The sequence below is a fragment of the Salminus brasiliensis genome, chromosome 6, assembly GCF_030463535.1.
Source record: "Salminus brasiliensis chromosome 6, fSalBra1.hap2, whole genome shotgun sequence".
NCBI classification, from domain to species: domain Eukaryota; kingdom Metazoa; phylum Chordata; class Actinopteri; order Characiformes; family Bryconidae; genus Salminus; species Salminus brasiliensis.
The window spans coordinates 38983569-39010886 of record NC_132883.1 but is presented as its reverse complement, the minus strand read 5'-3'; the positions used below and the strand labels follow the sequence as shown (position 1 = coordinate 39010886).

The following is a 27318-nucleotide window of genomic DNA, read 5'->3' as shown; positions in this document are numbered from 1 at the left end:
TTTTAAATCACTTGATTTTTCACGACACTATGTCTTTAAATGTAGGTATTTTGATGAGTTGTGTCCTCACTTTTCATAGAGAGGAGAGAGAGGTCATGGAGAGGTCAACTGGGAGCCTTTTTTAAACCTCATTTCACTGTTTAAAAATTTGCTGATACCCACAATATATTCAGAAAAGCTTATCATGACATAATTTATCCCAATATCACCCACTCCTACAGAGGCCAGGTCTTTCTTTTCCTGTTTCAGCCCTCAAACGGCATCTCTCCCCATCCCTCCATCCCTTAGTTGCACCACCTATTCTCCCTCACATCTTCCTCTCCTCTCTTTCCTCTCATCGCTCGTTTTTCATCTACGCCCCCATCTCTCCTGAAACCCAAACCTCAGAGTGTTTACAGTGCGTCCTCTGATGTTGTGTTTTTCCTCCCTCTCGCGTACAGATCTCTTGTCATTCCTGTCGTCTCACAGCTGTTGTGCATTCGTGGCGCCGTCATTTCACGTTACTCAAAGCGCTGTGTCGTGTTCTGCAAATTCTTTATCTTGCTCTGCCTTGTCCATTCCCTTCTTTTTTTTCTTTTCATTTCCCCCCTCTAGTTCCCTATATCACTTTGTGTCTGTAGAACCACCTCTCTCTCTCTCTCTCTCTCTCTCTCTCTCTCTCTCTCTCTCTCTCTCTCTCTCTCTCTTTCTCTCTCTCTCTAGTTTAAAATCTCTAGCCATCATCCTCTCATTCTGGAGTCATTAATCACTGCTGTCTCAATTACCTCTTATCTCTCTCCCGTAATTGGTGCTGTTTAGCTAAGCTCAATGGAAAATCCAGATATATCAAAAGGCTTTGAGCTTTTGATCACACCTTGTCAGTTTAGTGCAATTTTGACAAGCTGTGTAAAGAATATTTCCTGTAAAGAAATCAAGGATGTATGAAGAACTACCACGTATTTTCCTAGCAGCGGCTAAAACAATAAAAAAAGAAAATACTCTGAACACTAATCATGAGATCAGAAGCTCTGACTCTCAGAGTATCCAGTGTGTTGTGACTGATGTCCACTATCGCCTGCAGTAGGTTTAGATTGATCCGCAAAACTGATTGACATGAGCTTTTCCCCTGGGTATAAGGTCTAGAGTATGTACATGTGTGTGAGTGCGCCATTTTAGAATGAGAATTATTTGGTGTGTTCTTTTCATCCCGCTGGCATTTAATCTTTTATTTTTAAATCTGCCATGGCTGTCCGTGGTGCATTTGCCACTCCAGTGCCCTAGATCCAGACAGGAATGCACAGCAGCAAGGGAGTTTCATCCAATGACCCCATGACCAATAGCACTAGCTGATGACCAGACATAAAGTTGCACATGTTAATAGCAATATCTGGTCTTAAAGAATGCAGCAACCTACAGGCTAACACTGAGGAGCGCATACATGCGTTGTTGACTGCGACGGACTGGAGGTCGTTGGTAAGAGAAGACAGGTTGGCTGACCTCCAGGCTTTCCCCGTGGAGGATGATGTAAGATTAGGGTCAGAGCAGTCAAATACAGGTTAGGACAAGGCAGGGACATCGACTTTGTTTAAAACCAAGCTATTACAAACCCCTGGGCTTAGTGTGTATCAGGTTACACTTGGTAACATATTACATTTGAAGGATTATGGCTTAATCTGTTGACAGATTTTTTATGCATAAACTTCAACTAGGCATGATTAGGCTGTTGCAATCAATGGTTCTTGTTTGCTTGTATTTAAGAGACCAGTTTCTTAAGAGAGGTTCTGTGATGAGCTTTTGATGTGCAAGATCTCCTCTGTAAAGCTCATTTTTAACAATGATTATAGTAAAATACCTTCTATCAGTAAATCATGAAAGAGAACATTCTGAAATGGCTCATAGCAAACTGTAGTAAGGGTGTATACTTGTCAGTTTTGGTTTGATTAAAATAAATACTAGTGAGATTGCTCTGTTAGTGCGATTCATTGGGGTAAGTGTAAATGCTGCGCTCTGGTGCGCACCACACAAGCGAGCAGAGGCCATCCATGCAGACCTGTCCAGGTTTCTGTTCTGTAACTTCTTCTTTAGTGTAGAAGAGCTGTGTCCCTACCACACTACACAGTGGTTCAAAACTTGTCACCATTAGAATTGCATTTGTTGATGTGGTTCAGTTGCCTCAGTATAGTAAAGACGTGTGCGAGTTGGGATGCTGCCCCAGTAACGTCAAATTTTACAACTTTAGCACACATCGCTCCATGGCAATAAACAAATTAGTGTACATTATCAAAAATGTGGATTAACATTGATATCAAGACAACATGATTAAATCAGCCAAGTTTAAGGGTTTAGGGCTAGATTTTAAGTTTTGCCTCTGCAGTTCATTTGCAGTATATTTATTCCTGCTTGCTTTCACAAGCAGCCAGTGATGTATGCCCCCTAGCTCTACTGCTCTCAGAGATATTACCCGACGCTTTGACCCACAACCTGCTGGATGTTTGCCCACTATGACTGCGGTGCTGCAAAGACAATTTTGCCAGCGGGATCACAAAGGACCCTGGGACATACCCACCTTGTGCAGACCTCTAGTTGTAGCCTCATATCATATGGGCATCACATGTCAGCTTCAGGATAGGTATGTCAAATACAGGATAAAGGGATCCAGGGATTACAACTAGTATTGGACTACAGAGCATTCTGAATAGTGGTTCTCTATTGAAAGAAACTTTAGTCTAAGACTAGGCTTAATTCCTTTCTGGGGAACCAGCTCTTTATATCAAAATGCTTGTCTAAAGCTAAAGCTAATCCCTGTAGAGAATAGGACTCCCTGGAGAATATAAACATAAACTTATTGGGTATGAGAAGGGCTGCTATAATGATCCTCAAGCTTAAAACAAAATGCAAAATAACCGTAGTTTTTTTTTACAATAGGTGTCAAAATAGGTTAATTCAATATTTGTGACAGCCCCTTAAGAAAAAGAGCTATTCATGTGCACATTCTATAGGACCCCCCCTCCCCAAATCACAATTCATTAGCTCTGATTATGACCTGGACTCGTCTTAGCTGTCAGAAATGTTCCTCACTCTCCTGCAGTAAGATCAAAACAAACAAACAGGCTTATCTGAGATCACGTATCAACCTTTACCATAATTGGCTTGTCAAGACCTATATAAACAAAGACAGTAAAATAAGCCAGTCAGTGGTGATCTATTTATTTATTTCTTATTTTTGCTGGCCTGCATCTTCAATACCAGCATGCCCACATAAGCAGTAAAACTTCCCATGACGTGCATATTTGGGTGACAAAATATCACACAAAGTACATTACCTCCCCATTACTGACTTTAGTAAGCAGGATATTTGTCAGCTATTGTTGGTGAATAGATGAGTATAATCAGTGTCCCTGATCTTAGAAAGCAGACACTGTTTATTAGGGCAGTGTAAATATATATTCAGCTAGCAGTTTGGTTTAACTCGTGCAGCTGGGTTCGTTCTTCAGTGTTCTCAAAATAATTTCAACAAAATCTAAATCAAGAAATATGACAACAATGGGCCAGATTCATAAAGCACACACGCAAATTGAGTGAGTGGTATCACAGGAACATGTTTGCTAATTCATAAACGATAATTAACCCTGGTTTACCTGTTTTATAGTCATGAAATGTGGCACTACCGCTGTTTTTGCATCATTAGCGGTTCATAAAACAAACCGGCATGCACAATCCATGTGGATTAACCTAAGCATAAATGTCCCGGAAAGAGGATGAAATGGATTTAAGTATCCTTCCTAAGTTTACAAACATGCAAGGTCTCACAGGTCAGTCTTGCTGCAGGTACCCCCATGTATTTAACAGCTCATTTCGATCTATTTGGATTGAGTATCATGGCAAATGTCACAATTGAGACAAATGTTATTTTCTAGTGAAGGATTTCAGAACATTAACACAAAATTTAATATTGAATGTTTTACAACAATCTAACTTTGCTCAGCCCATCAAAAATAAAAACAGATAGAAGACATTATTTTAGAGTTACGAGATTATTGTGCTGCTGTGCAATAAATTCAAAGCAAACGTTCAGTTTGTGTCAAGCTTTGAAACACTGTGTTTATCTGAATGTTTTTTTTAATTAGTCTTGTCAAGATGGATGGAATTATTATTGTTACATTTGATACTTTATGGACATTGTTTGTTTACCAAGATGTTTTTGTTGTGGTTTATTTTTTGCCCGTTTTGGGCTTCTTTTATCATTTATCTTTTATAATTCAATCTTTCTTTTAATTACCGGCTCTGATTCTGAGATTTCCAGTCAATTTTGACACTCAAAAAGATGCTGAACATGTTTAGTAATATTCATAGATTCAGGTGAAGGAAAATAGCAGTCAGTTTACAGGAAGGATTCTTTAATATAGCATATAATCACTGAACATATACATTTAAAATGAGAAGGTTCTGAAAAGGTTCTGAACTTTCAATGGAACCTAATGTGAAATAAGAGTTTATTCTAAGTAACGATGGAGAAAACTAAAATCAGACCAAAAAACATAGTGTACTGCAATGATCAGGGGACTGTGATTAGGATTAAACTGTTGCAGGGCAGGTGAAGGAGCATGAGACGACAGAAGCTTCCTAGCTCAGTCTGTGACACAGATCAAGCCTGGCAGTTGTTTTTACAATGGAACCAGGACAAGCAGACTGTCACTAACTCAGACAGTCTATTATTTACAAAGACAATGAGAGGAAGGGGGATAACAGAGTACGTCTTGACGGAGTGATGTTTGGATTACTTCAGGTCCAATGGGTGGCTTGATAGAAATCTTAGTAGGGGTTAGTTGTCCCAGTCTTATGTCCCCAGTGTAGAAAAATCTATCAGCAAATGAAAGATTAAGAGACACACTGTAAAAAGTGGAACATTCAAATGAAAGAAGTTACTTCCTGTGGTAACAAGCAGTTGAGCTGGGTTTATTTAACTCAAATAAATACTTTTAATGAACTATTGGTAAAAACAAAACAAAAAAGTTTATTTGCTTGTTAGCACTGACAAACCACTTTTTGTAGAGCATTGAGATAGATGTTGAATGTCACAAAAACATTTGTGAATTTAGTTCCTGCTCATGGTGTGCATTCTGCCCAACAAGGGGTTGGTTGGTACATGTCATTCTGACACAGACCTAACAAAGGGAAATGATTAGATCTTAAATAAAATTACAAACACAACCAGAACAAATCCTTACAGCGTTTCCCATCAATGAGAAAAAAAGAAATTGTACTTTTCACAGACTGCAACTTTCCTGTCTTGACAAGATAGATTCTCTTCTCCTGACCTAGACATTGACTCAACACACTCTCCCGATTACAGACGATTATTCATTGATTACAAAATTAGCAGATCTTACTAGAGTGATTTTGTCATGACTATTAATCTCTAACTAATCAAACCTATTATTTGCCAGTGACTCTTTTTCTTCACACCCATATGGCCTTGCTTTGACTGATAAAACAATGTAGAATTCAATTAGGCACGCTCTTAATTGAGCCGTTTTGCTTACGCCTACTCTCAGAGATCTACAGTGATTTGCACAGTGACTCCATCAGAAATGCAGGCAGGGGTTTGTCCTTTCTAAAACCCTGACTGGGCCTGCCTTCACAGAATGCCTAAACAAACTTATTAGTGACTGAGAAAGGGTCCAATTTGTGATCTATTCAACTCCTGTTGAGGGGACTATGCACATAAACTTTCAAAAAAATTCAGAAGCAGACTCTAGTGTGAAATTTATCTATCAAAAGATTAAACCTGAAACACAGATAAAACACAGTGGGGATATTTCCACCATAGCTGTACGCTTGTTACGATATCAGTTAGATTCCAGCTTGCGTTTTGTGAGTGAAAGTTAAAACTTTCAAACTTTTTTTATCTGTGATGCTGCGTTTATCGGCAAGCTTCTTTATTAAGTTTTAATTATATTTGAGGGGCAGGGGCATCTCTTCTTTATCTTTCTCCATTAATTGAGGCCGCTGACAGAGGTAGTAAATGCTAAACATTTTGGGAAGCTTAATTAGCAGTATACAATGAAGAGTAATTGCCTTTGGTCATATGCAACTTTCAGACTTACTGAAGCCACCTAATAAAATAGTGACTTCAGCATTCACCTGAAAACGCAGCACTCTGAGACTAATTCATCAGCAATGTCAGATTTAGCTTGTGTGCAAAACATCAATTCAATGGTAAACAGACAGAGCAATTTCAGCCATGATAAATATTGCAAAAGGCAGTGGCTCGTGCCGCACATACATTTCTTCATTATCTCTCTCAGGGTATCAAGTAACACTACATGTGCCTAAATGGCTCCATTCACTTCTGTGCATAGCCCCCAGCGCTAGTTATTCATATTCTCATGAATAAAATGGCAGAAACGTTCCAGGAATAGAGCTAGACAGCTAAAAATAGCCTTTATCAGGAGCTAGACATTATAGATAGATCTAGGGAAAAGGCTGTGGTGAAGCCAGATTGTTGGCCTGTGTGTTGGTATGAGATTTCACTGGTGAGCTAACCGAGCACAATGATGGGGAGAAGAAAACAGATCGCAGGGGCAAGGGGAAGGATGTGTAAACGGATATAGAGTGGTCAGCTCTTTCCTGACCTTAAGGGTCAGCATTTTCAATACAGTGCCCTTTCAAGCAAAGGCTATATCTCCCTGAATGGTCATTTACCTTGCAGCATCCAGACCTTTCTGAAAGGAGACAGACTGGTGTCATTTTTATAAAGTTGTGTGAATTACGTAACAATGTCCCCATGAATGGTTGAATGAGGGTGGAGCTAATAATGCTGTTTAAGATGATTACATTCAACAACTGTATAGTGTAAAACAAATGTGTGCATAATCAGAAAAGCTAATATGAGTGTGCAAGCTATAGGGTAGCTAAGGGAAAGACAACATGCTGAGCTCAGTCAATGCAAATTGTGATTAATTTCCACAGTCAGCATGTTTGGTACATGACTCTGGAGATGACAAGGCGAGTTTTCATCCTTCTCCAGAGAGACGCAGACTTGACCTTTTGTTATAGATACAATGCCTGAGAGCCAGGCTGACAATTCATGGTGTTGTGCATGCGAAGCAACTCAGCCTGGCAGCTTGCTGCAGCAGTCAAACAAAAAGATGCTCCTAGACATCCAAGTGTGCAGTGAGAAATTAAACATAATCACCATTACCCAAGAACTCTGATTTATCACATGTGGCTGAATTTACCATTAAAATAGAAATAGATACAAAGATTGATTATGATGACCCAATTTCAGTTACACAGTACTACTACTACCTTACCCTGTAGCTTGCATTTTACATTATGGTTAAAGGAGTAGTTGATCAACCAAGACAGTATCTGGTATATGTTTTTTATAGTTTAGAGTGGGAGATGCTAGGCAACTATTGCAAAAAACACAAATGAAGTCACCACACTGAAAATGCGGGCTCTGCATGTCTCATTATTTTATTTTAGAACTTTCAAAAAAATATTCTTCTTCTTAAGAATATTAATATTGTAACACTAAATGTAAACAGTATGACACCAGAGCTGATTATGCACGCAGAGTGAATGAGCTCTGTCAGCAACACACATGCAATTATAAGTTCCTGTGTGTGTGTGTGTGTGGGTTTAATGCATGTAAACAAGTGTGTGTTTGCTGGAGTTATTCTAACCACAGAAGGCTGCACAGTGGGACAGAGAAAAGTGGGGAAGAGACACAGAGCATGAAAAATGGGGTAAACAGTGTGTGTGTGTGTGTGTGTTTGTGTGTGCAGATATATCACTAGCCCAATGACTTTCAGCTCCCTTACCAAATCAATCCAGCTATTGACCGTGCTTTAGCTCAATAGCAACTAAACCATAATACCAACAGAGCCACGTGCATAGCCAAAACGTTTTCAGGGCCGTGTGTGTGTGTGTGCATTTATATGTGTGTATACATTCTAGTCCTCTGGCTCTAGACACCTGAGCTTCACTGCTCCAAGGTCATGCACAGGATTCCTTCTCTTTGTGCCAGTAGCAGTCGGCGTGGTGCCTGGCTCAATCTATCTCCATCTCCATAGTGTGTGTAAAAAAAAAAAAAAAAACTATCGTCCTATCAGCAGCAGGACCTCTAGGAGGTGGGGCCGGATAAATGACCGATCGGCCAATCATTCAAGTGGAAACAATTAGTCATGTCTCCTCAGCCTCTCCACGCTGTGTAATTAGCCTCATTAAGCCTGGTGGGTAGGCTTGCTCGAGGGGACACACATACAGCATCCGTTTCCATGGTTACTTCTTCTGTCCTGCAGCCACATAGACCGGTTGTCCATCCCACGTGTCTTCATTCCATGTTTAGCGTAATACATTGATCTGCAATTCCAACATATCGGGTCTTGTCAGTGGCTACAGATCACAATAAGGGACAATTAAAGAGAGAGGTTGTCCTGAAGGCCAATCTAACGGCATCATTTTGCATGGAAAACAAACTGCTGTGCTTGAGTACTGTAACAGGATTCTAAAACCCGCCTTACCCCACCTGTAGACCCATGATACAGTGGATAAATGAAGGTCAAAATGGTCAGTGGTTATACCAGGCCAAGGAGAAACAAAATGTATGTAATGAGATTTGGGTATTTTCATTCTATAAAAAGTAACAGTAATCCGTTCCAGGTCCACAAAAAGTCAGCACTCAGATTACAGATGCTTTTGAAAAATCAGATGATGCTTGTAGGATTGCGTTGATCTTTAACAGAAAAAAGGATTTTCAAGCATTATGATCCACTTCAGCATATGAATCTGTAGACTGAAATGAAAGAAAAAATAAAATGAATGGCCCTTGAGAATGCAGCAATAATGGAAATACCTTATTATTACCTTAGTATTTTTGTGTGCAATGGTTAATAAATACATGGAAAAAATCTAGGTAAAAATGTTACAAGTAATGTTATTTGAATAACAGTGAGACTCTTTTGGTGCTATATTAAACCATACAAAAGAAACAAACTAGGGCTGCACAATATATTGTTTCAGGATAGTCATCTTAAGGTGCACATGCGCAAATCTGATTAAAAGTCCTGTAACATTGCAAGATATATTGCAGAACAACAAAATACCACAGTGTCAGTTTCCCCAATATTGTTAATTCCTAATACAAATAAAAAAATGACCAAGTGGTCCTTGATCTTTGATTTCATTTGTCTCTCATTTGTCTTTCATTTTATTGCTCTATTACTGAATATATTTTCAGTGCATCAAAATAGGTGCCATTCATGGTGCATTACCAAGATCAGAGGCACAAATATTGAAGAAATGGCAATTTTTCACTCATGATCAGTTCTCTGTCTTCTGGAAAACCAGAGCTAGTACAAAAGCTGGATTATACAAAATTTCAATGCCTGTGGATTATTTTTTAAAACATATCATTTTAAAATATTTAATTTGTGGTTGCACCACCCAATGCAATCAGGGTGGTAAATTGATTATAATCTTTAAAAATAAGTTTATATTATTATTATGCTAGCTATGACACTAGAGATGGGATGATGATAGTGTTATCATACTAAATGCTTTCCTGATTGTCTAATGTTTATTGTCAGCAGAACACTGACCAACTACATGTTTCATAATTAGCCATGTTTATTTTAGAATAAAAATGCCATGCCATGCCGCTTTGCCATCAGCACTCTTAAAAGCGATGTTGGCCCTCACAACCGCCTGTAAGCTTGGGATCCTGTGCTTTCCTCAGAGCATGTCAGCTGCCCAGCCATGCAACATCAGCGACAGTTCTAAATGAGGTGGTGGCTGGCTTTGCATGTATCAGAGGAGATGTGTTAAATCTTTACCCTCCTATGAACGGATGGGTTAATTGACCGTACCAAAATTGGGAGAAAAAGACAAATAAACGAATAAAAATCAATAAATAAAAAGAATTGTGGTGTGTGTTTTGATGGCAGATGTAAACTATATAATGTTTTGGTTTAATGTTTTTATTATATCAGCCACCGCATAAAAAACAAATCACAGTGATTGTTTTTTTTAGTTAAAAAATGCACATTTTTGACTTAGAATTTCTTTTGAAATGCCTTAATTGCTGTTGACCTTTATATTAACCTTTATATTATTCATGAGTGGCTTATGTGTAGCTTGAGATTGAATCAGGAAATCTTTAAATATTTGTACTTTCATCCCCAAGTCAAGATCCAGCTAGGCTTTTATAACTAGGCTGTTTTCTTGGCGAGCACTAGAACATGCTTCCATCTTTTTTGCTATCATATTTTCTCACCTCTTGTCCTTATCCTGTTCTCAGTGTTGCCCTCCGTTCCTTGGGCCTATATGACACCAGTCTCCTCGAAACTTCCCCTACGTTTTGGCTTCTTTCCCTTTGTGACCTGACACTCTGCCCTCCTCTTGCTTTTGCTCTCTCATTCTGTCATCTTCGCCTGGTCTCTCGCCATCTGTTTTATCTTCATCCCCCTCTTTGTTTATTTCCTTCTCGGATGATTGGCCTCTCGCTGGCTATTGGCGCATCATCAGCATGCTAAAGTTGGCTACCACTCCAAGTGTGTGGCCGATGAGGGTTCAAACTGACAGCCCTGTTCCCATACTGTCACGTCTCGAGACTGTCTCATGCCAACTGCACCTGCCCCTCACGCTGGTCACAGCCAACTGTCACTTTACTGGGCATCCTGTGCTTGCAGGGAGCTTTCACAAACCAAAAGTCCTTTAAAGCCGCAGTCTGTCTGTGACAGTGTTTAAGGACCCGTCTTGTGGAATTTCACCCGGTGAAAGAAGAGGACGCTTCACTGAGTTTGATAGATGCTGCTGAATCTCTCCTGGTATCTTTGTAATTGGCTGTAGTGTGATGTTACCAAATATCAAAAGAGAACCATGTTCTCTTTTTAGAATGGCCTGTCTTTAATCAATAAATGCTGGGCCTTAAAAGGACATGTATTTCAACTACTAGATTCACATTATGTTAACAAGTGAAAATGGCTATGTCCACTTTTCTGTTACAGTACACCACGGTTTCATGTCTGTTCCTACTGTTTCCTACTGTGTGTGGCAGCTTGTGTGTAGTTGTGTTTTGCAAACACTGAATGTCTCAACATGACATATGTTGGACTGGTATAAACAAACCAGTGGAAAATCATTCTCTATAGTTTGTTTTCTTTCAAGTGGTTCACATATGCAGCAACATGGACCATTAGGTATGATACAAATTTATGTCATTATTAGTAATGCTCCTGTAAGCCCTTGCTTAAATGTCTTAGTAGCATACGGAAGCATCTCATATTGTTTGAATGCTTAAATTTGATATTTTGTTTTAGAATTGTGAATGTCCTGAAATGAGATGTCATGAGATCACATGTCTATGACATGTCTATATTAATGCATTAAACGCCTTCTCTTTCCCTGAGCTCTGATGCATTAGGTCAAAGCTAAATAGTAAATAATGTGTAACACACATCTTTATATTTTCAGCTGTATTTTTGCATGCTAATTGATACAGCATATGAATAAAGTGCATGTGGTGTTCATTCCACCTCCTGTTGAGTAAGCATCTGCTGGTTTGTCTGCTAAGCCCCACATGTGCTTTCCAAATGCATGCAAATAAGAAGGGCTGTGTTCAGTGCTGTTTGGGTTGGCATTGACCTCATGACTCCTGGGTTTATTTTTATTTATTTTTTCTAAAAGACAAGTTTCCTGATAATATATTATTTTAAAAGGGTCGTCGTTTGTTGTTCAAAACACAAAGTTGATTGAATGTAGCTAGCTTTTGGTCTAAAATGTCCTTTACAACCTCTGAGGCATAGAGAAAGTGGAATATTAGATTTAAACACAAATTTAATTTTCTCTTCTCCTTCTACTCCCTCCCTTCTTTTTCTCTCTACAGTTCGTCGGCCATGTCTAAAGTGGCTGTGAAGAAGCTGCACTGGCGCTCCAAAGTGCAGGAGAACTTCGTGCCCCTGGTCGGCAGCTCTGGAGAACTGGGTGTGGCTGTAGGGGGCGGAGCCGACTATGGGGAGTTCCCATTCGTTACTGCTGCCCCAGGGGGTGGAATCACAGTTGGAGATGTCATCTTGGAGATTGGTGGGACCCCTGTTTTGGGGATGACTTTAGGTGACGTTCGTGGAGTGCTCAACTCCTGCCCCCATCCCATTCGCATCAAGACCGTCTCACCAGGTAATAAAGACTGTTACACAGAGCAGTGCTAAATTGACCTGTCAGTGCCCCTCCCACAAATACAATATTTCAAAGAAACTTATGAGGTTGGTCAAGCTTTCCGAGACTGTAGCATAATTCTGAGCTCATAACTCATTTTGAACCACTAGAGTAGTTGTTGTGTTTGACCACATAACATTTCCAGTTTAAAATGCTATGTTACTGAACTGGACAGTGCTGTTGTAGATAGAAAGGTTAATTACCTTGCTAATGTTCAGTCAACCTACGGCTGCTACAAAATCAACAGCTGGACAAATGGACAAAATCAACAGCTGGACAAAATTACACTTTGGCTTTAGTTGATATTGAGTTTGCTTAATCTGGGTTTGAGTAATTGTTATCACAGCCAGACTGCTAAAGCTGAGGTTACACTACACAATTTCTGTGTGCTGGTTGGCTCTAGTCTGCAGTCAGTCTGAGTCGACAGTCGAGAATTAAGTAGTATGTAAGGAATATTTGGCCTCCTGATTGTGTTTAAGACAAGTTGGAGCATATCAATCATGTTTGATTTTTTCTACCTAACTCTGAGCGTAATCCAGTAGTGTATACTGGTCAGCGACTCAATCTGAAAATGTCCCGTCTATAACCAAATGAAGTTTCTCATTTTTAGATTACGTTCCACCTTAAATGATGCAGCAGCTAAATTCTGGTGCTAGTACATATCTGATACTGCAGAACCATTTAAGGTGAAACAGAAATTCATACTAACATCAGTCTTGTATGTACGGTAGCCTCCAATATGTGCTGTGCTAATCATGTCCAAGTCCCACTGCAGTCTCTTCCCACCCACAACCTTAAATGTTTTCTTACTTATTTTGTGTTGGGTCAGCGCAAATGGTGGCACGAATCTAGATAACGCGAGACGAGTGTTTTGGGACGTGTTCGGTTCAGTTCAAGTCTTGTAATGGGTGATCCATAGTCGTTTAGTGTGCAATGGACATTTTTGTAGGGACCATCAAAACCCAATTTGTGTGAAATGTGAGATACCCAGTCGTTTTATATTCTACTACAATTTTAAAAGTCTTATATTTAAAAGTCTGACAGCATGTGATTTATGTGTTAACTTAGGACTAAGATATTAGCTTATGGCTACTGCATTACATTTAGGCAATCTAAAGCAGAATTTTTATTTTAAATATTGTACATATATAAAGTTGAATGTACTAATAAACTGAACATATTAATATGACACATTTTCAGCAGGACCTTTTTTTTATTTATTGAATTGTAAGATCATAGGATCATATCAGCTGCTTATATCGCTACACCCCTACTCTCAAGATCATTATGTTGACCTGATCAGGTGGATTAAATTTTGTCTGCATCTGTAGCCCACTCTTTAATAACCATTGCTATAACTGATGGGTTTACATGGAGTAGTATGTCACCTGACCCTGACTCCTTCTGCTCTTTCAGTTTAGATTGATTGCAACTGCTCTTCAGTGGTTGTCTTAATCTCTCTCTCTATCTCTCCCTCTGAATAAACAAGTGGCAATCTCTTACCTCAGTATCTTCTGATTTAAAGAATCCTTTAGATTGAGATGTATCCAAACTTTTGTGTCACCTCCTGTAGCTAACATATTTTTATGTAAGAAAGTTCTATGTTATATTTATGGTCATCCATTGTATCAGTTTCTCATATAAACCCAGTAGACCAGAGGAATCAGCCATGTCTAAATCTGGTATGCCTATTTTTGTGCAGATCAATACATATGGTTCCTGCTGAAATTCATCTAAAATGCCTTTTTAAGCATAGCCCCAGATGTATTACTTGCTTAAATTAGAAATTTTTTATGTTAATACTGTTTCATTTTAATTAGCCTTTTGTGCCTTACTATATGAAAAGGCTTTGATTTAAGCTAGTTTTAATTAATTAACAAGTAACTAAGAAGCTAAAAACGCAAAGGAATGTGTGTGTGTGTGTGTGTGTGTGTGTCAGTATTTCTGATTGGTGTCAATACTAATGTTCTATTATGACTGTGAAATATGTTTTATTAGCTGGGCTGATGTTTTGGTGGTGAGGGGCGGGGTCAGTGCATCCTGGTGGGTGTCTGTCATTTTGACAGTCAGGAGAGGCGTGCGGCTCATCTTTAACGGCCAAGTGGCTTGTCATCAGAGACCATAAAGCACTCCAGACCAAATGAATAGCTCAGCCAAGCTGAGTAGACTGGTGGGCTGCCGGCAGGCATCTCTGTACTGTAACCTAAAACTCTGTGTCAGTGTGTGTGTGTGTGTGTGTGTGTATGTGCGTTGTGCACATTTTTTTTTACAATTCTTGTCACTGTAATAAAACTATTACATGTGTAATATCAACATATTAACATTAACGTATTCACACTTTTCAGGCATGCCTTAGTTTTGCTGTATCAAAAATGACTAGAATAAACACATTACTGTGTCGTATTCATTGGTTACATTGCTACTTTAAAACCATTACAGCCCCATAACACAGTATTGATAACACCTAAAATTGAGTTTATTGTGACCACATTTTTTATCTACTTAATCTCTCAGAATTCAGCTTCCACTGTGCCTGAATTAATGCATGTGTCTTGATGGGTGATTATAAAACACCTTTAAGGCATAGAAAGGTTAATCAATACTGCATCTAGCGTGCTAGTGTGTGTGTGTGCATGCATGTGTCTGTGTGTGTGTTTGCAAGCTTTCAAGTTTGAAGATTTAGAGGTTGGTAAGGACACTGTCGCATGTTTGAGTGTGAATGTTAATTTCTGGGACACATTTTCTTTTGTTTATAGAATCAAAACAACTCTCTCTCTCTCCCTCTCTCACTCCCCACCTTTTCTGTCCCCCAACCCTCTCTCTCTCTCTCAGGCGTAACACTGTGCAAGGATCTGAGGTTATATCTGAGCAAATGTTTCACGCCTGGTTCCATGGACAGTCAACTTCAGCAAGTCATACGAGAAAATCTTTACCTGCGCGCTGTTCCCTGTGAGTCACACACACATACACACACACACAAACTATAACCTGACACCTGGATGCATTCAGCAGCACATTCAAAGTGCTTAGCCATGTAACACTCTGCAACTACCGAATGCGATCTTGTTTTCAATTTTTTTTCCGGTGCTTGTGGCCAATGTCTGAGATAGATCTGATAGAGATCTGTCTCACTATAGGCTGTGGTAAATGTTAACATGTTTAACACGGCATATCACATATTTACACAAGTACAAAGCATGATCTTTGACTAGGTGTGGCTCTCTAGCTCTCTAATATCTGACACACAGACTCTTCAGACGAGGAGACTGCATGCCTGTCACCATGGAGTGAGCTTTAATTAGTGTGAGATCCGTTCTTCAGGAAGCTGTCACTGACACCTTTGCCGAAGTAGCATGCAAACGACAGAGGGGAACAGAAAGAAGTATAGAGAAACAGGGAGAGAGAGCATTTTACTGGAGTCTGGAGTCCACGCTCTCGTGATGTTTATAGGTCCCTCTTTCTTTTGTCTCTTTTTCACCCTCTCGCTTTCTTTTGAACCTCACACTGTTGCTACCTTTTCTCTGCACAAACATCCTCTCTCTTTCTGTCTCTCTGTCTCCGTGTTCTGTGTATAAACCTAATTATCTTTTAGGTAATTTATTTGACATTTAAATCCTCACATTAAGATGAGCGGCAGATTTGGATTAGCCGCTATCGAAATCATAATCCGTAATTAAGTAGATGGAGTTGTGCCAGTTAATAAGGAAATGGAAACATAGCTCTGAAAACGCTGGAAATATCACAGACCCTCTTTCTCCCCCGCTCTCACCCTCCCTCTTTCTTTCATGCTTCCTCTCTTTTATCTTTGTTCGTTCCCTGCTATCAAAATAGTGCTTGAAATCCTGAGAAGAGAACATTACATGGTGAGAGCGTTACATTAATCTGAACACATAATGTGCTCATAGTCACTGATCTCTCCGCTTGCGAGCACATATTTAGCGTACCTACTCAGCAATGCCATTAACTCAGAGTATTTAAAAACTCCGGGCCTCATTTGTCAATCACGGTTGGTATGAGCATATATGTCTGCACGGCAAAGCATACACAGACACCCAGTGGTGTCATCTAAAGCACTTATGAGAGAATAAAAGGCCTCGTCTGCTGTGAGATCTCAACTGAGCGTAAAGTGCCCAAGGCACGTTCACAGTGACGAACTACCATATGCATCCATTTACTACCATTTATGCTGAAAATCTCTCACATTGAAAAGCACAGATGAGAACAGACGCACATGATGAACAAGAGGAAATGTGAAACTGCAGACTATTTTTTTCTAAATGGGTTGTATGGGACATTTTGCAGTGTCATTCCACACTGTCTCATTAATATTAATTGAGATGCCACAGTGGAGTTCACTAAGTCAGATATTTAGTGCGCCCAATTGCATTTTAATGCAAATGTGGTGAAAATGTGTTTAATCATTTTCGGATAGCTCCTGCCCTTTTTAAAGATGCCTGTGACTTGCACACATATTTATTTGCTTTTATGTAAGATTTATTTTAAAAGTATTCCAGTATGTCCTTTCACTACCCAAGTAATCAAAATGCTAACTTCAAAATTGATGTTACATGTATAGGCCAGACCAAATCAAACCAGAAGCCTCAGCTAAATGCAGAAGTCTATTGCCTGCTCAAAACCTGGTATGTTGAATTAAGATCAGGTGATAAAGTAGCAGTCAGAGTGGCCAGGACCAGCATCAGCCTCAACATCGACTTATGGAAACTTAAGGCCTCCTATGCAAACAAAAATTCCAGATCATTTCGCAAGTCCACAACGCATGTGGCATGGTATTTACACTGCCACTGACTGAACAAGGAGCAATAATCTTACCTGCAATGTTGTCGCCACCCTCCCAGATGCACTTAGTAATTTCTTCTATGCTCATTTCGAATCATCCAACACTGAGGCAGCAGCGAGGATCACACCCCATCCTGGCGAAGAAAGTGCTGTTCACTGTGACTGCAGCTGACATGAGGAGAACCCTGAACCCAAAGGGTGAACTTATGCAAAGCTATCTGCCCCATAGGAAGCGTGCTCAAGGAGTACACCCACTAACTAGCTGAGGTCTTTTTGGACATCTTCAACATCCCTGCTGTTCCAGCTTGCTTCAGATCTGCTACTATTGTACGAGTGTAAAATACATCTACAGACACAGGCCTGAATAGCTACCACCCTGTTGCATTTACTCCAATTGTCATGGGGTGCTTTGAGGACTAAATTCCACCTACACTAGACCCTGATATGCCTACAAGCAGAACTGCTCCACTGAGGAACCCATATCATCCACCATCTACCTAGCCATATCACACCTGGACATTAAGGGTACTTGTCAGAACTTCTGAGTAACAGGTTTTAGCCAGAGCCAAGGGCTGTGAACTGATCCCTCTGCTGTACACCCTGCTTACCCACAACTGAATTACCAGAAATTACATCTCAACTTTGCTAATGGCTTACAGTTATTAGGCTTGTCTCTAACATCTATGAGGCAGCCTACAAGAAGGAAGTGAGGCAGCTTGAGGTCTGGTGCAAAGACATTAACCTCTATCTGAATGTCAGCTAGACAAAGCATATGATTGTGGACATGAAAAGGACACAAGCACCTCACCCTCCCTCTTCTCATCAACAGGATGACAGTGGAAACAGCGCACAGCTTCATGTTTCTGGGGGTGCACATCCCTGACAACCTTAGTGAAGAAGGTTTATCAGCAGCTCTATATCTTAAGGAGACTAAAGAGGAGACTAAAGATAAGTGCATGCATGCACTTATCCTCAACTGCTTCTACAGAAGCACCATAGAGAGCTTTCTGACCTCCATTATCACTGTCTGGTATGGAAACAGCTCTGACAGGAAAGCACTGTAGCCGGTGGTGAAGAACAGCACATTGCTGGGTCAAGTATTTCTGCCATCAAGGATATCACTGAGCGGTGTATAAGGAAAGCCCTCCAGTCTGGATGTAGGCTGCAGAGCATTAGGTCCTCTAGAGTCATGAAAGGTTTCTTCCCACAGGCAGTCAGACTGCTAAACAGATCTGCCTGAGTGACATTCAGGCTCATCTACCCGTATTTAATGGTTGTGTATTGCATAGTGTTTTTGCATCGTCTATATTTTGCTCCTGACTCTGTATATAGTTATATTATCTAAATAACTATACTTTGTCCTGCACTCTGTGGTAAGATTAATGCCAATTGAGTTGACTTGAATACACAAAATATACAGTGCCTGTGTGCTGTGTATCATATTATATACAACAACTGAAAGACATTGTTTGTGGAAGTATTCTGAAGACCAAGGAACTTTATGAAGCAATCAGTGATTACGTTGTAGACATGCACAAGATAAGTGTTTGGAAATCCCACTGAACAGGAATGTGTGGCTTAAACCAAACACTCTCCAATCTTTAACAAACACTATCCGAAAAGTGAAGCATGGTGGTGGCAGCACCATATTGTGAGGGGAGTGTTTTCCTCAGCAGGGAAGGATGGATTGATGGTGCAGAATATGGGGAGATGCTCTAAAAAACTAAAACTTGGAAGAAACAAAAAGGCAGTTAGTGTAATACAGTACAGTAAATTACAGTATAAATACCTTTACAGTAAGTTTCATTTGCACACCGCTGTGTATAAACACACTGTGTGGGCAAATTAATATCAATTAATCAGCAGATTCACTGAAAAAGTAATTTTAGTCAGTGATCAAATTTATTAAAATTATTCTGACAGCCAGTCTGCATGTAAGCAGGTTTGATAACAGGTTCCCCTTTTAATGTGCCCAGTTACTCGTTTCATCCTCACCCTGCTCAGCTGCCACCCACACAGTTCATTTTGCGGACATATGTGCATGTAGCCTGCTCTACCCTACCCAAGTCTGGCCCAGTGTTTGTGTTTATGTGTGTGTGTGTGTGTGTGTGTGTGTGTGTATGTGTGTGTATGTGTGTGTAGGGTTGTAGAGACGCGACTCCGGTAATCTCTGGTTTATACTGTGAAGTAGGTCATGTTGAGCTCGATGCTGCCCACCGCCTGCCAAGCCCTCACCCTACTTGCTACGAACACACCCACACACACATGTACACACACAAACACATACACACACATACACAAACACTGTTGGCAGTGTGTCTTGAGCTTTGGCAGCACAGGAATGTTACTATGTTCCAGAATTCGACAACACGCGACAAGTGTGCGCTAAAGTACAAATATACACTTACAAAAGATGCACATGTGCATCTCAGACATACCGATTACCACAGCACACATGCACACGCACACACATACTGAAGACGCAGATTGCACTGTCCTCATTTTATCTCCTCTGGGGGTCATTGCCTTCAGTCTGAGTCGTGATGAAGTTGTGGAGGTCGTGAGGAGGAGGGGCGAACGCCTCCTTCCCCACAGCTGCTTGCTCCAGCACACGCATGGCGTCACTTAACATCGCTAAAATTAGTCCCAAAAAACAAACAAAACACTTGTTTTGGCCAAATAGATTTATTTAGAGATGTTTTTCACAGCTGCAATTCATGGTTGAAGAAGTAAAGGAACTGATCCAAGCCAAAGTGTTCTCAGATCAAATGTAAATAGCATAGTAAAGAGCGAGTCAACATGAGGGTTTTAGTGGTTAATTCTGGTGTTACACAAGTCTGATATTGACGTTATTATACAGAAAGGTCTCCTTTGGATACTGTTGCTTGGCCATGGCAATCCAAAAATACAATACAATCATAAAAATAATATTATTCAATATGCCAACATTCAATAATAATGTATACTGCATATTCAACACAAAATATTTTTGTACATTCTAATGTCACATTACATTCTTTGTACATTCTAATGTTTGTCTAAGAAGCATAATTGTAAATGACTGATTAAAAATTAAGTCATAGTCTATAATACATGTGTATAGTTTCTAAATTTACGTAACAAGAATTCATGTACGGATATATGCTTTATAGTTAACACTGGGCTGAAATATAATATATAAATATTGTTAAAAGTTCCTTACAGCAAAATCCCATTTGATCTGCCAGGAAAACCCAAATAGACCTGCTTTTTGTTATAAGGACTAGGGTTAGGGTTAGGGTTAGAGTATATTCACATCTGCGATCTGATCCTCAGCCACACAGAGCTTGATCACACTACAGTATCAAATTGCAGGATACTAGGATCTGAGTGTAGAGCATTGTTACCATTCCATTAGCCTTCCTTATTTTGCTTTTTTACCACTTATGTTCAGGCTCACACATGCAGCCTTTTATGAATTTGTTTGACAACCTTTTCCTTATTCTCCCCATTTGGTGCTCCCAATTGACCCACCCGTTCATAACACACCTGCAACGCCTTTTTCTCTGGAAACATTACACAAATATTGAACATTTACACTCTTACTAGAATTTGGTTTACCATCTCTTAACCCCTTAATTACTGTTAAATTCGTCTGTCCCTATGGTTCTAAGCAGGCAGCAAGTGAATTTGACTGGACAGTGAAGATGGCTTTAAGCACCTTCAAGGCCCACTGTAATCTTTTCTGCTATCCAGAATACCAAGGGTTCTGTCATTCAGATCTAGCAACACAATGTAGGGGATAGTTAAGACATGATTGAGTAACTGTGGGTAAATGCCATCAGGGAAAATTACAAACACATAAAATCCTCAAAATGTAAACCTTCCAATACATTACTGCTAAACAAATGACATTCAGAACACTACCTACTACTGTATACAGAGTTTTTATGAATCTGCAAAGCGATAATACTGTGAACCATGATTAAAGGTTTTTACATTACATTACATTTTTATATGAGCACATGCACAAGTCCGATCATTACAAATACTGATGACTAACTATGGTGTGATAAAACTGGTGTGATATGCCCTGTTACCTGCCTACTAGCCAGGGAGTTGCAGTAAGCACACTAATTAACTCCACATATGAGATTGCACTGTGCTCATTTTCTTCAGTCTACTCAGTGCCTTAGTTATATGATTTTAGTGCTTTAAGAGAGCATTGCTATAGGTTCAACGTAGGCTGATTTAGGGACCAGAGTTGGTAAAAAAAAATAGTGGTTCAGTGCATTTCTGGGCACACAGATCATGATATAACATAAATATACTGAAGCCAGCATATCAGTGCAGGCCTTTTGTAGAAGCAAATTGTATCAGCAAAATATATCAGTACATTCTGGCTGCAATTTTAATCTTCAACAGTTGGCTGTGTAGATGCAAGTGCACTGCTCTGTAGTCCACATGCATTGCCCTTTAAATGAAGCATTGCTGCTGAGTGGATTTTTTCCAGGCTGAGCCGAAAGGCACTGTGTATGTTTCCACTAAGCCAGGCAGACAGGGCGGGCTGCCACATCCTCAGGCTGGCATCTCTAATCTGACTCGACTTGGCTGGGGAAAATCAGAACAAACAGTTTGGATGCAACCACATATGCACAATGTGGTAAACTTACAGCCCCATTTAGTTGCCAGATTCAAAAGGCGCAGGCCATGTAACGGTGGCAGAAACTGGCAGCAGCACAACATGCCGGCCAATCACTGAATGCATTGGTACTGCGGTCCCCTGGAGACATATCTGTAGTTTTCTTCCACTGCTGTAGAATTAAGTGACTCGGACCAGATATTACAGCCTTCAGGTAATGCATGTGGATAGCTTTTATAGCTTTTTACAGCTGTGTGTAATTCGTATTAGATGGCGCTCATTTTAAGGTCGTATCTATGGAAACAGGGGTCATCTGGCAAATCAGGAGAAACCCTTGGGATATTATGTCCTATCTTTATAACACCACTATGCACGTTTTTGTGTGTGCACTATTCCATATCTGTAGAATCTTATGCATGATTTGTATGTGTTTAAGGAACCTGACCAATATTTTTTTTGGTATTTATACTATAATTTACTTCAACAATACTTCTTAGGCTACAATCACACAGCCCAAATTTAATTTTCTCAAAAAATCTTTTTAATGTGACCTATATCTGACATTTGTCTGAACAGTTCACGCTCCTAAACTGACATGCATGCGCAAAAGAGCTATGCTTCTGTGTTTCGGCTTCATCTTTGCCAGCTTTACAGGATCTATCAAGGAGTTCCAGTGACTAACAGCTAGCATCGAGAAAGCATTTGAGCTCACTGGTTTCTTAAAATTAAATTTTTAAGCGTTTTGTCTTTGTTTTTATACTCTAGCTGTTCCTTAGTTAAGCATTCCGCTGATTAGTTGTGTATGTACATAAAAATAGCTGAATAGTGGGACTGCCTTTTTTTAAGCAGTTTTTTTTACTAGAGGAAGATTGTTGACTTTATAAATGAGATTGGTGACAGTCATGAATCATGAATCATTTAGGCCCTAAAGTGTGTGACTGATTATCTGGCTATCCTGTCTAGTCAGGTTTGTCTAGTAGAGTAAATGCACAGTCAAAAATGTTATATTACACGGTACACTACATTGCAATAAGCTTCAGCTCACAAAACTGCAACAAATAGCTGCTTTAAAGCACCTACTCACAGTAAATCAGAATACCATTTGCTGTACATGTTACATACCTGTATAGCATTCTGAAAGAGAAGACTTTTGTGGCTGTCGTCTCTCATAAACATATGGACTACCCATATTAAAAACACATGTAAAGCTTGTGAGTAATGAAGGGGTCAGCAGAAAGCCTCAGGACCAGAGTAAGCTATTTTTACGCAGCTTATTAAGACGTTCAGTGCAATACTGTGGTTGAACGTTAGTCTACGCTTCTAATCCGTTTCCCCTTTTCTCTCTCTCTCTCTCTCTCTCTCTCTCTCTCTCTCCCTCTCTCTCTCTCTCTTTCTTTGTCTGTATCCCTATCTCACTATAGTTCTTTGTTTTGATACTAATTTATTCAAATTCAAATCCAAAGTACTTTGCTGCACAAGAGAATTGAATGCACTTATGTAATTATTGTTCATCCATTAAAACCCAAACTGGTGGAATCGTGTGAAGAGAGTGAGAAACAGATGAGAGGAGAGAAAGAATGCTTCACACATGATCAACTGCTTGACAGTAGGCCATAAAAGATTATACCTCTTAAGCAAATTAAGTAACAGTGGGACATTTATAAAAAATTCATGAAGTAGAATCATATTAAAATGCTGCTTCAGTGTTTAAGTGACTCTAAAGAGAATAGGCTGCATATTCTGTTCAGATCACTTTGCTGTTCGTGGTGTTGTGTTACATCCCCTACACCCTCTATAAGACAGTTTATTCACAGATCTGTGCACAAATAAATGGTAAAATGCTATTTTTTAGTTTTTAGCCCAGAACTTGTTTCCGAGGCTTAATTTGCCCACTAGCCGAATGTGTTTACCCCAAAGCTTGTGTAATTAATTTTGCTTTCTGTGCCGTGAGCATTTGAGCAGTTCTCTCCTCGCAATAGTAGAAATTAGTAGCATCAGTGTGTCCTTCACCTTACCTTCACCCTTAGATGAGAGCATAGAAATATAAAAAGACGTATTATATAAGAAAGCCAAACTGTTTACATGGAGCTGTTTGAATGTAGGTCTGTACATTCAGTGTAGAATATGTATTTCGCAGTCACTTTTATGGTAGGCATTATGATCAAAAACATTGTGGTTTAGTCTCAATTATCTAATGATTCTCTAATTGTATTTATAGTGGGGTGGTAGGACTTGACATTTCTGATGCTAGGAGGCTGAACATTTTAATAAATTATAATATTTTCAGTATATATTCAGATTTATCAAGGATGTCCCATTTTTTGCCATGATTAGATCCTATTACCCTAATGTGGAGTATTGGGTTCTGATAATACATAGGCATTGATACCGGTCATAGATAATACAGCTACATATACAGACATTGATACCGGTCATTGATATTACAGCCACATTTACGGTATTTGGCTGACACTCAGCAACTTACATTTGAATTGTGTTACACAGGTAGGTGAATGTAGTGTTAGGGGTCCTGCCCAATGACTCTTTTTGGTGTAGCATGGTGTACCTGCCTGGACAGGAAATTAAACTCTAGTCTGCCACAGGGAAGACAATGCAGTTGACCACTATGCTACCTAGGTAGTGGAAATAGACATCATTTAGGTACTATATGCTAATCCTGTAGTAAATTAACTTTTTTGTAAGTAATGTATACAATGTGACCTTCTGGACTGATCGTATTAGTTTTAGCCAGCATTTTAAAAATGATATAGTGTGTTTAATTCCTTGGTCTCTCATCATTTAAAAGATTTACTTGAAAATGTTGCAATGAAATCACTTTGCTATTTATGTAAACTACTGTACCACAGGTATGTTTTGTTTTTTGTGGACTACGTATGTGAAATAACTGTTAATGATTTCCACAAAATATACATATCAGCAGGCTATCAGTGATATTTTCACTGATACTGACACTGAAACCCAAAGACGAAGCAGTACAATATTTCTTCCCTTTTACAGGAGGGCATTCTAAAGTTGACCCTCCTGAATGTAGATGTCTGTATCCTGTCATTATTGATTAATGGAACTGCTAATTAAGAGACATTTAGAGACATTTTCTATTATCTTCTATTCTATTAATCAATATTCAATCTGCCAGAGTGTATCTGCATGTGAATTGTTTGGGTGGCTGAGACACACATACACACGTACACACATAGTCAAATCCCCCTGGGGTCACCCTTCTTATTGGACAGGCGACCCATCACAGACTCCTTCCCCTCCCTGATGGCTTCTGGTCTTGGGGTGATTGACGTGTGCTGGGTGTGGTGATAAACAGCTCGGTCTAAGTACACCACTGGGCCTCTGGCTGTGTGAGCTATGGCTGAATATGTCAATACACACACACACACACACACACACAGACACACACATACGTAAGCACACAATGCAATAAAGCTCAGAATGCAGCACCTTGGGGTGAAGAGGACAAATAATGTTCAAGTGAAATGCATCATGGGACTTTACTGTGGGGTTCTTAATTTGAGAATTTAGAAATGTGTGTGTGTGTGTGCATGTCAGATCACACAAGATAGTGAGGAGGATGAGGGAAGGGAAGATTGATGGCGTGCCAGTGTGTTACAATTCAGAGCCTGTAGAGCTCTGCTGAGAGAAGACGGGATATGTCAGGATTTAGACAGTTGAACTGTTTGATTTGCCTGGCTGTTGTCATCATAAGCCTGTTAACCTCTACATTACAAGGGAACGTTGGGAAATGCTTTAGAAGAATAAGGAGAAGATGTTAGGATAATACAAAGCACAAGGCACATGTATACACTGGAAATAAGAGCTAAAAACAGCATACAGCACTGTACACAGTAAGACTACACACTTCATCATATGTTAATATAGACATGTTGTATCATATGTTAATGATAACAAAGGACTTCAAGACACTTCCAGAGTTAACAGTGTGAGGGGTGCAGAGCACTAAAGACTGGAAAATGTTAATGACTCATATTACAAAAGCTGTTTCTCTGTATCATTCTTAACCTTGGCCTACCCTTTATTCTTACACAGCACTATTTTCTTACTGTCTTTCATTCATGTCATGCGTCATCTCTTGCTGGATTTGATGATACTTAACATCAGCTCATTTTCAAGCTTATCTGTTAGCATTTGACAAAGAAGAGTTTCTCAGTTAGCTTAAGATAGCTTGAGCCCACAGTAAAGAACTGTATTTTCTTATTGGATAAGTTTGACTTATCTGAGTAAAATTGAGAAATCCTGCCTTGGGAAATATGGTCGATTGCCTGAAGAAAAGAAAAGTATAGAGATGGAGCAATCCGTGTTTTTGAGACCAATACCGATCCCCAAGCATCTTTTAGTATGATTGATTGATCGCCGATACTTATCGAGGGAGGGGCTAGGTGTCCAAATAATGCTCTGTGCATCATCTCTCAAATGATGAAAGGTGCTTTGCTTTTTGGAATCAACCACATTTAAAATGCTGCCGAACTTCGAGCACCAGCCATGAGAGTCTATAAACATAGTACATCTGTGGAGATCAGAATGATGTGCTCTCAAAAGGGGTATCTGGCTTTAATATGGTTCTGCAGCCATGAGTAAGATCCGTAATGCCATCTTTTGGTTCTAGCGGCGTCCTGTGATCAATCATATGGATCAGTATGGATCATATGAACTGACCAGCTTTCAGAATTGTCAGAATTTTCCAGCTGTTAGGAATTGTCTCCGATAGGAATCGGATGATCAGTCAAATTGCTTTAAACACATGATCAAAAGCAAAACTCACATTTTGATTTTAGGACTTCTTAGATAAAACCCCCATCTAGTTCCTGTGTTTAATATGTTTTTTGCCCTCTGCTGTAACTTTTAGGTACAACCAGACAGCCTCGAGATGGGGAGATCTCAGGAGTGGATTACAACTTTGTGTCCGTCGAGGAGTTCTTCTCTCTAGAGGAGTCCGGAGCTCTGCTGGAGAGTGGCAAGTTTAAAGGTCAGCCTACACTCAGAACATTCCTCATGGTCATGGTTTGACCTCACTAGTTAAGTGAGACGTTTTATTGGTGTAAGGAGAGATTGCAGAGTTCTGTGCATTCACGTTAGATCTACAGTTTCAAAACACTGGGATTAAGTGGACGATGGGGACTCACTAAGAGGTCTCTCATTGGACCTCTACTTTACAACACACTAGAGGTCCTTTATTGCCATTGTATGTTTTGATGATGGTCTAGTCTTCATCACATTTAGTTAAACTAAACTTTCCAGGGGGATTGTGTCTTATATTGGAGAAACTTAAGATCAAATATATTTTGAGCATTTAGAGATTATAGACTTATTTTAATACATGCATGTTCCTCCTCTCCCTTGGAGAACTGTGCAGGGCTTGCAAAAAAGGAAAAGTTATATGAGGTCTCTTGGCATATGCTGTCCCCATATAAAGAGCAGGACACTTCCTTTCAGCGCAAGTGCCTCATGAATTAGTCAGACTGGTTCAATTTCTGTCACTTGTCATGTTCTATTTTGGCAGGGATGGCTTCTTTCATAATTTCCTTTTTAACACTTTAATTCCAAAGCAAGGCTCTTATTTAATCTACTCAACTCAATGTTTTTCCTTGCTGTTAAAATGTTTAAATTGCCTGATCCAGGATATAAATGACAAAATATACCTTATGTCTTTG

The 27318-nt window shown here is 39.6% G+C and overlaps 1 protein-coding gene across 1 annotated transcript in view; it reads left to right on the top strand.

The window, feature by feature from the left end:
- Nucleotides 1-27318, top strand: part of magixb (MAGI family member, X-linked b) — a 74458-nt gene that overhangs the window by 8212 nt on the left and 38928 nt on the right. Inside the window, exons 2-4 of the mRNA XM_072682341.1 lie at nucleotides 11873-12162; nucleotides 15034-15150; nucleotides 26514-26633. Of these exons, the coding sequence (XP_072538442.1) occupies nucleotides 11883-12162; nucleotides 15034-15150; nucleotides 26514-26633 (517 nt within the window). The 5' untranslated portion in view covers nucleotides 11873-11882. The remainder of the gene's footprint in view (nucleotides 1-11872; nucleotides 12163-15033; nucleotides 15151-26513; nucleotides 26634-27318) is intronic.